The 13272-nt window shown below is 36.8% G+C and overlaps 1 protein-coding gene across 1 annotated transcript in view; it reads right to left on the minus strand.

Annotated features, from left to right (window-relative positions):
• Positions 1-13272, minus strand: part of cwc27 (CWC27 spliceosome associated cyclophilin) — a 128741-nt gene that overhangs the window by 26999 nt on the left and 88470 nt on the right. The window contains exon 12 of the mRNA XM_059989324.1: positions 236-345. Coding sequence (XP_059845307.1) covers positions 236-345 — 110 coding nt within the window. The remainder of the gene's footprint in view (positions 1-235; positions 346-13272) is intronic.

Raw genomic sequence — 13272 nt, forward strand, 5'->3', positions numbered from 1 at the left:
AACATTGCAGCTTTGCACAATCATTAAAGTCTGGTAAATGGATTTGCGATGCCTAAATGGATTTCCCAGGTATGCTTATTTTGGTAATAAAATGTTGATAGTGCACTTTTTCTAGTAATTTACATATGTTTTTACAAACTCTAAACTTGACTTATTATTTGCATTATGGATTATCAATACTATTATGAATGCTTGTTTTACAGTACAGTTAAAAGTATGTCTGAAGATCCATTACCTGTTCCTCACGGCTTGAGCCATTCTTTGGCTTTTGTCTGCGTAATTCTTCATATTTCCTCCTTTCATTTAGGTATTCTGCCAGGGCACTGTTTGGAGCTGGTTCACTCTCTGCAGATGAATAAAAATAACACAGCACATTTTTTTCAAATTTTGCACTCCAGACGCAATAGTTTTCTGTACAATGTAATGGATAATCAATTAATTGAAACAGACTATGACAGATTAAATAGCTTAAGGCCAATAAGAGGAATCTTTTAGAGAGCAACATTCAGGACAAATCTAACTAACAAACGGTTATGGCAAATAAATAACAATAGCATGGAAATTTATATTGAAATCATGTTTAGTCCACAATAGGCATATCATGATGAAACATACATCAACAGTGTGAACCTAAACTAAAAATAGAAAATGCTGGGAACATTCAGCAAGCCAAGCAGTATCTGCAGAACAAGAAGCATGGTTTACGTTTGCAATGTTTAACATCAGGTTTTTCTTTTTTGCTTTATTTTCAAATTACCAGCATCTGGAGTTCTTTAAACTTCAACATGCTGAAGCTGCATGATTTATTTTCAGTCTTTAAGTCCATAGAGCTTGTTATTATATTTGCTGTTATAACATAACCGTAATGGGCGCCGCATTAGCATAGTGGTTAGTGCAACACTATTACAGCTCGGAGCATTCTGGAGTTCAGAGTTCGATTCTGGCACCATCTCGAGTAGTTTGTACATTCTCCCTATGAGTGTGTGGGTCTCCTCCCGCAGTCCAAAGACCTACTGATTAGTAGGCGCATTGGTCATTGTAAATTGTCCTGTGATTAAGCTAGAGTTATATTGTTGGTTGCTGGGCAGTGCAGCTCGATGGGCTGAAAGAGGGCCTGCTTCACGTTGTATCTTTAAATAAATAAATATTTTCATGCTTCTACAAAAGATAATCAGGGCCTCATCAGTAATGTTTGGATATTATGATATTAGATAGGTAAATAAAAATATCTTCCAATTGTAACATTACTATTTTTGGTGTGTGTTGAAATACAATGGAATCAGAAAATGCTGAAGAGGACTTGCAGGGTAACCATATTGAAACATACTGTGACTAAGTGTAGCACGGAGGAAAATGATAAAATCAACACACAAGGCCTTACCTAATATTTAAAATATAATACCTACTCAAACACCTAGATAGGAACAGCTAAAAAACCAGAAACATCTCTATTTATTTATTTACAGATACAGCTTCCAATAGGCCCTGCCAGCCCTTGAAGCTACACTACCCGGCAACCTCAGACAACCCTGATTTAACCTCAACTTAATCATGGGATAATTTACACTAACCAATTAACCCTTATGTCTTTGTACTGTGGGAGGGAACCAGAGGACCCAGAGAAAACCCAAGCATTCCATGGGGAACATGTACAAAGGTTTCTTACAGAGAATGCTGGGATTGAACTCTGATGCCCCAAGCTGTAATAGCATCGCATTATCCGCTACGCCACCATCGCACCAATTTATAATGATTTATTTGAATCACACAGTAACTAGTTATTAGCAGAACTGGATAACCATTGGGTCAAAATGTAGTAGCTGTCCAAATCATCTGGAAGGTTCCGTGCTGCTACATCTGACTTTTTGTTCCATCAGTGGACTCACCACTGTGGTTTACAGAAGGGGATTAGGATGCACTTCATGTCTGGCCCTTAATTATTATCTGGAAGGCTCACAGACCTGGTGGAAGAACTTACATCCTTAATTTACTTTAACTGCAAACTTAATTTTAACACTGGCATACCTTTTAGTGTTTAGCATATTTAAATTTTAAATACATGTATTTTAAAGTTATATAAATCTATTTTAGTCTGTGAAGTTGAAGGGTATCAGGACATTTTGGACTCAAGTAATGGCAGAATATACACAGCCTGATGGTTAACCACAGCATGAAGCCATTCCACCTCACTAGATGTCAGCTGACAGCCTTCCACATTCAGTAACAAAAAACAAAAGTAGCTGGGTTATTACTAGTTCCTCATACAAATATTTCTATTAGCCACAGGGATGCAGCCCTAGAAAATGTTACAAAAAGTAAATTTTCATAAATGAAAAAGGCTTGCAAAATGCATTATTTGCATTTCAATACAGTGTAATCCAACGTACAGAGAGTGGCACACTTTCATTTTTTTGCCCAAAATAGCATTTTAAACCAGAGATGTGTATCCTAAAGAATCAATGGCATTAAAGTGAAAATCTGTACATCAAACCATCATAAATCAAGGAATTACTGCTTGTGACAAAATGCGATGAAAGATAAAGTAATCAACAGTTCTTAAGAAGTCCCATTAGGTAGCAATCAAAAATCTTTTATTATCCAGGGAAGGAAATTTAAACCATCTCAACTGGTGGCAATGGATTGAGCAGCCTTTAAAACTGAGCATTTTGCATTCTGACCTATTTTCAATAAAACCCCACTGACCACAAAGGTAACTGTCAACTGCAGTTAAGTAACTAAAATGACCACCAGCAGCAGATGGGAAATTCATAAATTTATATCATAATATTTCAAGCATTTCCAAAAGTATCCAAAAATTATTTGTGGAGACAGAACTAAAAGGATCAGGAGATCTCCCTTGGATTTCACAAAGGAAGCTGTGATCTCCCCAGCTCAAAACTGTTTCCATTACCATCAACTTAACCACTTGATGACATCACATTTCAGAGTGGGTCAGTGAATTCAAGGCATCATACAAATGGCACAATAATAAAATATACTGGCTCCAATTTAGGCTTGCAAGAGTATTTGCAATGACCCTGAAGTTACTTGGTGGTTAAAATTAAAAAATATATATATGGAAATGCAGATCTTCTTGCCACTGATTCACAGCTTCACAAAGTGCACTCCTGGGAAAGGACAGATTTTTTGATTGCACAACCTGATGTTCCTTTATTTGCTGTTGACTTAATGTAACCAATTCTCTAAAGGTATCCTGGCACCTGGTTTGGATTGTAGGGCTACTCTTATTCTTTGTTTTCTTTTCCCTCTGTACCCAGCCATTCAAAACCCCCCAAAATGTCTGGCTTTTTAAACAGCTTGAGAACAGCTGTGAAACCAGCCTGCCTTGTAACATGCATTCGAGATACTATAATAGAATCCAGCCGTTTATACTGTCGAGGCCAAGACCAACTATAATCATCTCTTTTCTTTTGTTGGATGATCCTTCACAGCTGTCAGCAATACTCTTCATCTTTGTACTAACTCATTTAAGTTGCTTCTTTAGTGCTAGAACCTGTAGAAGAGTCTGAATGATGTTGCCTACAGGCACTACGGAAGAGTAGATACCTTACTACTCCAGCTGTTGTCACTAAATAATATCCTACAGTTTTGAAGGTGATTTTGACAACATTCCTGCTTTGTCCTGCCACTCAGGCAGAGATAACTACAAATCCACTGATGTGCCAACAAAGGATAAAAATCATCAAATTCTTCAGCATAAACACATTTAATCCTGCCAATCTGGAAGTTCATTTTAGAAACAAACCAGTGGTTATTTTTAAAAGACCCCTAGGCTGCTGTCATAAATAGCTTAATGATTTCTTGTAGATTAACACAGGTGTTAAGTAATTTTGCCACTTAAATGTTTTGCTGCAGCTAGCTTCTTATTAACTGATAGATTAATCACTTAAGGTTGATAATGAAATTTTGAAACTTTTGAAGCAATAAATACAATGCAAAACATATTTGAAAATGCTTTCAAATTTTAATGAGTAGGAAGGCAGTAATGTGACTTTAATCAGGAACTATGCTTTTTATATTTCAGATGAAGGTTTCATAAAAATTCTCAACAATAATCTAATAGTTATCAGCACTAAAACAGGGATAGAAAATATTACATATCAGATTATTCACAAAGAAGATGCACAATAAAATCCACATTTAATCCATCTTTTAAAGAGGTTATACTATACGACTGCAGAAAACTGATTTAGCTCTAACTGAGATAGTGATCCAGATTTAGTTATGGTATACTGCAAGGATATCTCCAAGAGCAGGAACCAGAAGACGTAGATTTAAAGTGAATATCAAAATAACAAATGATGAAGAACAGTGAGCAATCATAATTAGGAATTCAGTACCATCAACAGTAGTGGAAGCAAATTCATTTATTATTTTCACATAAAGATGGAGAACTTAATAGATATACGTGGGACAAAGTAATGTACAATTGCAGGTGGAACAGAATGATTTAGTTGCTCTTGCAGACAGTCAACACAGGCCTAGTGGGCTTAACCCACAAGTTAATAGCTTCCTTGAGAGCTGAAAATTCTCTCTTATTCTGTAAGATGCTTTATATCTATTAAAACAGTGATTATTTTAGAGTGGACATGCATACCTGACCTTTTTAGGATTTTTGCTTGTTAACGAGTTGAACTGTACAGCCAAAACACTGATAGAAATGTTTACCATTTTTTGGCAATGGATTAAAATAGATGCGTGATTTTGAAAAGAAAATCAAGATTTAAAATTACTTTTATTTAAAATGGGAAAAAATCTTAGCAGCCACACAACTGACATTTTGATTATAGAACACAGCCACATTTTCTCACTTATTTGGAAGTTTTATTTTTATTCTAGTTGCTAAGAAATACATGGCAGCAGTGTGGGGTGGATTCCCCTTACAAATTTCCCTCCTCATGGTAGCTAAGTAAATTGAAAATTCAGTGAAATGGGATCAACTAACCCAAATTCTGTTTTGGCTTTGGAGTAAAACACAACTTTATACCTTAAAATAATTATTTAAATTTCAGTAGGGAAGACTGCTAAGGATATTTTTTTCTGACTAGCTGCCCACTGTATTACCTAAGGAAGCTTCAGCCTAGACCTATTACTAACAGTATAACTATATTTAGTATATTTAAGCGTAATAGAAGTTGTATTTGTATCACACAAGAGTTAGGATTAAAGATAAGAAAGTTCAATGTTACCTGTTCTTTTACTACTTTTACTTAGCACCTGTTGAATAATTTTGTTGGCATTAACTCTGATATGATTAATATCACTTAAATTAATAATGGATTTAACTGTATTCCTTGACACTTCAAAGGAAATCACATAGAATATGCCAATGTAGATATAAACTCAAAAATGTAATAGGATTAATATGACAATTATACCAAAAAAGGATAACTTGGAGAATAGAACAAAATACTTTAAAAGATAAAATTCTACTAAACTTCTCCACACCGGATGTAGTTTGGACAATACCATATTAGCAAAAATGTGAGGTAAATAGTTCAATAAATGAGATATGAAGCATTTGCTAGGTCTCTAACTACTACACAATTGAAGGCATGGTCAGATGATACACAAATAAAGATGCTGGAGGAACTCAGTTGGTCAGGCAGCATCTATGAAGGGAAACATATAGTCAATGCTTTGGGAATAGTCTCTTAATCTGAACTGACCCACTGACTTCCTTCCAGCATGTTGGTTGTTGTTCCAGATTCCAGCATGTCCAATCTCTTGTGTGTTCATGATACATTAATTACTTTATTTCACCCAAGGTATTAATACATCTTTCTCAACTAAATTTCTCAGGCCTATGGTTGTTTTTCTCCAATTTATAAAGAAGCTGTTGTTCTGGGAAATGTTTTATTAAGTTATAATTTGTAAACATAAAACACATTTCAGGTACCCATCAATATAAATGTATTGGTTGCATTCCTGAACTCAATAACTTCAGTTCAAAACACCTAAACATTAAAATATATCAAAACAAGAGTCTGACATAACAAACTACCTTAAAATTAAAGTAAGTACATACACTTAACTACCTAAGATTTAACACAGTTAAATATACAAGACAAACAAGTGAAAATCTGTAGATGCTGGAAATCCAGGTAACATACACAAAATGCTGGAAGAACTCAGCAGGCCAGGCAGCATCAGTGGAAAAAAGTACAGTCAACAATTTGGGATGAGACCCTTCAGCAGGACTCAACATACAAGATGTCTCTTTCTGTCCTCTGCCTCCACTGTACTCCTGCTATCAGAACCTGCCAGCCATCGCACTCACTGGCCCTTTCTCTTTGGTGACTCTGGGTGATCACCACTTCCACAACTCTTCCCCCTCCCCCCCCAGCTCATTTTTCCACAATTCAATCTCAAGGATAACACCTGCAGCATGCTAACACCCACAATGGACCCCCTATATTCACCTACCGACACACTCAATCGACAGATGATGAAACAGCCACAGCTCTACATTCTGTCCTTACACACCCGGAGAGGAGGAATGCCTATGTGAGAATGCTGTTCTTTGACTCCAGTTCAGCATTCAACACCTTCAGGCCTGACAAGAAGCTCAGAGACCTTGGCCTTCACCCTGCCTTGTGCAGCTGGATCCTGGACTTCCCGTCAGATCACCAGCAGGTGGTAAGAGTGGGCTCGCTCACTTCTGACCCTCTGACCCTCAATACAGGAGCCCTCCTTGACTCTCTGTATACCCATGACTGTGTCGCCACCCACAGCTCCAATAGACTAATTAAATTTGCCGATGATACTACACTGATTGGCCTAATCTCAACTAATAATGAGGCAGCCTACAGAGAAGAAGTCATCACCCTGACACAGTGGTGTCAAGAAAACCACCTCTCTCTCAATCTTGCAAAACAAAAGGAGCTGGTTGTGGACTACAGGAGGAATTGAGACAGGCTCACCCCTATCGACATCAATGGATCTGGGTTGAGGCGGTGAACAGCTTTAAGGTCCTCAGTGTACACCTCACTTAGTCTGTACGTACCAGCTGTGTAGTGAAAAAAAAGCACAACAGCACCTCTTTCACTTCAGCCAGTTGAAGAGATTTGGCATGGGTCCCCAGATCCCAAGAACTTTCTACAGGGACAAAATTGAGTGCATCCTGACTGGCTGTATCATTGCTTAGCATGGGAACTGTACTTCCCTCAATCGCAGGACACTGAAGAGAGTGGTGCGGACAGCCCAATGCATCTGTAGATGTGAACTTCATATCATTCAGGACATTTACAGTAACAGGTATGTAAAAAGGGCCCGAAGGATCATCAGGACCCTAGTCACCCCAACCACAAACTGTCCAAACTGCTATCATCCAGTAAACAGTACTGCAGCATTAGAGCCAGAACCAACACAGCTTCTTCCACCAGGTCATCAGACTGATTAATTCACGCTGACATAATTCTATTTCTAGGCTATATTGACTACCCTGTTGTACATCTTACTCTATATACTATTTATTATAAACTACTATAATTGCACATTGCACATTCAGAGACATAACGTAAAAATTTTTACTCCTCATGTACGTGAAGGATGTAAGAATTCAATTCAATTCAAATTAATTCTCTCTTCCAACTCCCATTCTCTCAGGCAGTTGTCAGATGAGTAAATTGTGATCTTGCTGACAAAAACAAAACAATTAGAACCATTAAAAATTAAGGGACACCTGTATCCTGGATCAACTCTTCAGTTCAATGACATGAATTCACAATACAAGTAGCCCCAACATGATAAAGAATTACTTCCAATTTTGTTACAATAACAAGACTGGTATCCTGGATTTAGAGAATGGGACCCAGGTAGATTAGCATTATACTTGGTGATAGAGTCAGTTGTTTTTGTCTGTGATGCTCCACATATTCAATATTATCTGATTGGCCTAGTAGGAGGTGCAGTTATAGCAAAATGTGTATTTTATTCAAATAAACTTCAGCAAACAACTGTTAGAAAAAGATCAGAGTCCTGCCGAAGGGTTTCAGCCTGAAATGTCGACTGTGCTTTTTCCCATAGATGCTGCCTGGCCTGCTGAGTTCCTCCAGCATTTTGTGTGTGTTGCTTGGATTTCCAGCATCTGCAGATTTTCTCTTGTTTATGTATATATTTGTGGTATTTTTTCAGCGTACAAATTTTCACATTTTGTTTCCAGTTTTTCTCATACTAAACTTTTACACACACATGACTATTTGGGGGTGGCAGGTAGGATTTTGATGATGAGGACTTTAATAAATCAAAAAAGCATGACTGAGTAATGGTATGGGTTAGTGAAGAGAATGAAAATTAAAGCACAACAAGAAAGGTCAGATAGTATAAGCAGAACAATGCAGCAGAAAATGAATTGGGAATAAGTGAAAACTGTAAAAAGTCAAAGCTCTAGAGAGGGGGTTCCCAGACTTTTTTAAATGACACGGAGCCTTACAATTAACTGAGGGGTTCCATGGACTCAGGTTGGGAACCCCTGCTCTATAGCTTGATCTGAATGCAGTAGCATAACAAGGAAAAACAGTAACAAATGAGCTTGAGCTGATAACTGACAATTGAAACTGATGGTTTAACATGAATATTGCGGCAAAATAATCAGATCAGGTCAATGTTTTATGTTATTTGATATTCTGAGAGGGCAAAAAGGGGAAGGAGATGAGGTAGCACTAGTTGAAGTTGGAGAATTGGAAAACTAAATGTGACTCCCTTGTTCAAGTAAAGAGGGAGAGGAAAAGTGGGAAACTATAGGCTAGGTAGCTTAACATGTTGTTGACAAGGTAATATAATCTATAGTCAAGGATAAAATTGTTAGACATTTCGAGCTTAAAGTAATTTAATCAACATGGCTAGAAAGAAAACCTTGTTTGATGAATTTGTTAGAATTCTTTTAAGATGGAGCATGCAGAGTTGATGGAATGGAAATCATAGATCTAGCATATCTAGACTTTGGGATGACACTTGACAAATTACATATTAGGCTGCTGCACAAGAGCTCATGATATTAGGGAAAGGTGGTTAACATGGACTGAATACTGGTTATCACATTAAAGAAAGAGACAGTTCTTTATCAGACTGGAAGGATATAATTAATCGAATGCCTAAAGTATCATTTCTCAACTCAATTATTCACTTTCTACAGTATGTTAATAACTTGGACGAGGGGACAGAATGCAAGGGATCCAAATAAGTTATTAACATGAAAATGGATGCAGCAATGTGGACATTTCTACTCTGAAGAGAAATACGTGTAGATTGACTACATAGGGTGCAATGGAAGAACCTACCACTTTTGAAGTGGAACATGAAAATATGACTCTGTGGAGAATTGCATTGGATAATAAATTAGACCAGGCACTGTGAGCTCCATGTGTGTGTGAACACATCACCCATTTAAAGAAGGGAGCACTCAAAGAATGATGATCTCATATAAAACCCATTTGCTGCAAAAGTTGATACTACAAACAAGTATTAGAAGCAATGCTGATATGTTTAGGCACCTTAACCATTACAATTCTCTAGCAAGAAGAAGAGAGGATTTTAAAAGCCCAACAGAATACCTTGGGGATTATGTGGATTTATTAAGAATGCTGAAGAACAAATTAATTTAAGATGCTTTTAGACAATTAGTGACTGAGCTTTCAATATCCGTATCTGTATCCAAGATGACGGCGCGACGCAGCTTGCAGAAGCCACTCCGGAGCTGATTGTTATTTGCGAAGCGGGGTGCCGTGCGCAATCATAATCTGATGAAAAACGGACATGGGAGCATGAGACATAGTCTTTTAACATCTTTGGAGTATTTTTATTATGCCTATGGTCTGTTTTTTCTTGTCAATTATGCTAATGTTTGCACCGTTGTAACTATATGTTGTAACTATGTGGTTTTGTGCGGGTCTTGTAGCTTTGGTTTTTGGTCTTGTTTTGTCTGGTGGGATTGGAGCTCCTGGGAACGTGCTAAGATGGTAGCGCGATATTAATACGCAACAGCCTCTCTGGACTCTGGATTGGGGATTGCCAAAGGTTATGCGGATTTTCTGGTGCAGTCTGTTTTGTCATGTGCTTTTATGATATCATTCTGGAGGAATGTTGTCTCATTTTTTAACTGCATTGCATTTGTGGTTTCTAAATGACAATAAACTGACTCTGAATCTGAATCTGAATACAACAAATAAAAGTCAGAGATTTAATGGCCAATTGGCTTGTTTTCGGAAAGATTTGTGCACGATAATAGGTTACAACCAATGCTAAAGGCTGTGGACCAGCTTAACTTGGAATTTAACCAGCACTGTAGGAGTTTTTTCATCTATTTAGGCATGTCATCTGTTGGGCTTCTGAGATGAGAGGTTTTGTCCTAAACAAAAATATTTGGGGAAATATATCTATGCAATATATCTATACCGGCTTTTCTGCAGGTCATACAAATTAGGACTCTATTCAAGAGCAAACTCAGACTACTGCATCAAAATAATGAGAGCAGCATTATGCTTTGAATCCCTTATCTAATTTTGTAGTTGATCGTGTAAAATGTAGGTTTCCGTCAGAATTTCGAAGCTATTCACTTCAGGTCATGCCAAAGACTTTAAGAGCTCAATCTAGAATGGAGGTCTCTCCCAGTGAACCATTTAACATAAAAAGGGAAAGATGATGTGATGGTTATCTTACTAGACTAGAGGCCTAGACGAACATTTCAGACACACAAGTCTGCGTCCCAGCGCGGTAATTGGGCAATTTTCATTTAACAAAATAATTCGAAAATTTTCTTTAACAACTACCCTTAGCAGTGGCAGACGCAAAGTTTTCAGAATATAATTGTTTACTGATGTTCTTTACTCAGTTTGGCACTATTTGTGAGCAGTGCAGTTAATTTGCAACAGTTCTCAGAAATGCCAACAGCAAGCTTTCAACTGTCAGTTGTATGAAAATTGCTACATTGAAACGTAAAAGAATGAAAACATGTACCTTATTTAATAGATCAAATCATGGTTATATCACTCCCAGTCGGGTCGACCTAACAAAATCTTTCTTCTCAAACATCTCAACACTGACATCCAAATTGCCAATTCTAAACCACAGACCATGCAGGCTGCTGTTTGACCAGCACATAGGCACAGTTACATCTTATAGCTAACATTTCAGAATCCTCTATCAAAATCCCTTGACATCAAAGGAGGTAGTAACACTGTAAAATATTGTTGAGGAGTGACAACCTGGGAATCCTCAGCCTTGATAGAAGTACTAAAAGCTAAGAAATTTAATCCCCAAAATTCTTTTCAAAATACCATGAATATATTAAAATTCAAATATCTTACTTCTATTAACTCTTTTATGCACATATGTTTGTTGTATGGCACTGGAAATACACGGTGACGTTTTGCAAGCTGCTCACAAAACTTCTTAATTACTATTGCTATAATTTGCAGCCTGTGATTTTCGATTATGTAATGTACTTTTGAACACACACTGGCTGTTTATCTGTCGCTGTAGTGTGCAGTTCCTTCTTTGTACTTACTATGAATACCCACAAGAAAATGAATGTCAGGGTAGTATACCATGACACATATGTACTTTGATAATATTTCAATCATTATAAACTCCTAAAGTCATGTATCCACTGCAATAGTTTGTGAACTTTTAGGGGAAGAGATCCAAGTCTAAATTATTTCGTGTAAAATTTAATGCTTCCATCATAAATTCCTATATCCACATTAAATATGGATGCAGGTCAGCAAATTCTTAGCTTGCAGTTGTATTCTCTAGAAAACTGAGGTCCTAGTTTTATACTTAGAGCTCCCTAATCTGATTTCATATCCCCATTGCTTCAGTCAATTCTAGACCTTGTTCACAACTCCCATATTTTGCTTTTTACTGCATGTTTAAGTGGGGAGAATTACTTCTAAATAAGGCACATTATTCATTTCTCTTTAACCTCCATTGTACTTAAAGGCCATACTTTGAAAATACTTGTCTACAAGTATGTGTACTTCAGTCCATGTAGCTTGGTAAAACTATTTTCTACTCTCTTCAAACTGTTTCACTTGAAAGGTACATTTGAAAGGTAACATTTGAATATAAAATTGCTTGCAGTGCCAAAGAAAGTAATTAGTAAAAATTCATACAGTGGGAAAGAGAAAAATAAGATCCACAAGACTTCATTATTCAAGCAGATTAATGAGTGACAGAGGATGAAAAGTGATAAAGTATAAAGTTATCAATGGTAAAGGATGAAGTGTCTTGACCTGAGATGTTTATTTCATTCCATAGATGCTGCCTGACCTGCTGAGTTCCTCCAGCATTTTGTTTGTGTTACTCTGGATTCTTAGCATCTACAGAGTATCTTGTGCTTCTAGGTAGAGTAGTCAGCCAGCACCTTTAGCCCAGGACAACAGTGGCCAATAGCTGATGACATACTGAGTGGAGGAACGTTAGAGGTAGGTTTTATTCTTCACACAGTAGAGTGGTGGATGCCTGGAAGTCATTGCCCAGGGTGGTTGTAGAAATGATACAACAGAGGTATTTATAAGACACTTAGATAGGCCCATGGCTGTAAGAAAATGGAGGGTTATGGGCTGTGTATGAGGGAGGAGTTAGATTGAAGTAGGTTCACATAGATTGGCACAACATTGTGGGCTGAATGGCTCAGTCTCTGCTGTACTGTCCCAATGTTCCAGATTGTAAACAATTCAATCTTACATTGCATTTTAGATACAATATTAATGAAACATAATATATTAACAAAATTCTGATTATAAATGGATGTATTTAAATTAATATTTATTTAGTCACATTCTTGAATGGATTTAAATACAGGAGTAAAAGAGCAATACATGATGTACTGAAAAATAAACCACCTCATTGATTAGAATAATTAAGTGACAATGTTTAGTTGAATGGAGTGCAAGGCAATAAACAGCTCTCACACAAGTTACTTGCCAAAAGAATATGCCAAGAGGTTTAAAACCAACCACAGAAAGTGATATGTAGAGTGCATTTTGTACCATCAAAGGAGCCTACTATTCCTTTAAAAAATGTTTAAAAAATTCCGGTAATAGAGACATCAGGATTAAAATATGTTAATTTCCTATGTCAGCAACTACAATTGAAAATAAATCTCATTAAAAAAAAACATGGATAATCTGGATGACAGAATCAGGTCCTGATTCAAATATTATAACTTCAATCAGATCATCTGTGTGAAACAAAACATAATTAGATATTAAATCTAGAGGTCTGGGAAGACAATAAATATGAATGTTA

Source organism: Hypanus sabinus, chromosome 14 (assembly GCF_030144855.1).
Source record: "Hypanus sabinus isolate sHypSab1 chromosome 14, sHypSab1.hap1, whole genome shotgun sequence".
Lineage (NCBI taxonomy): Eukaryota > Metazoa > Chordata > Chondrichthyes > Myliobatiformes > Dasyatidae > Hypanus > Hypanus sabinus.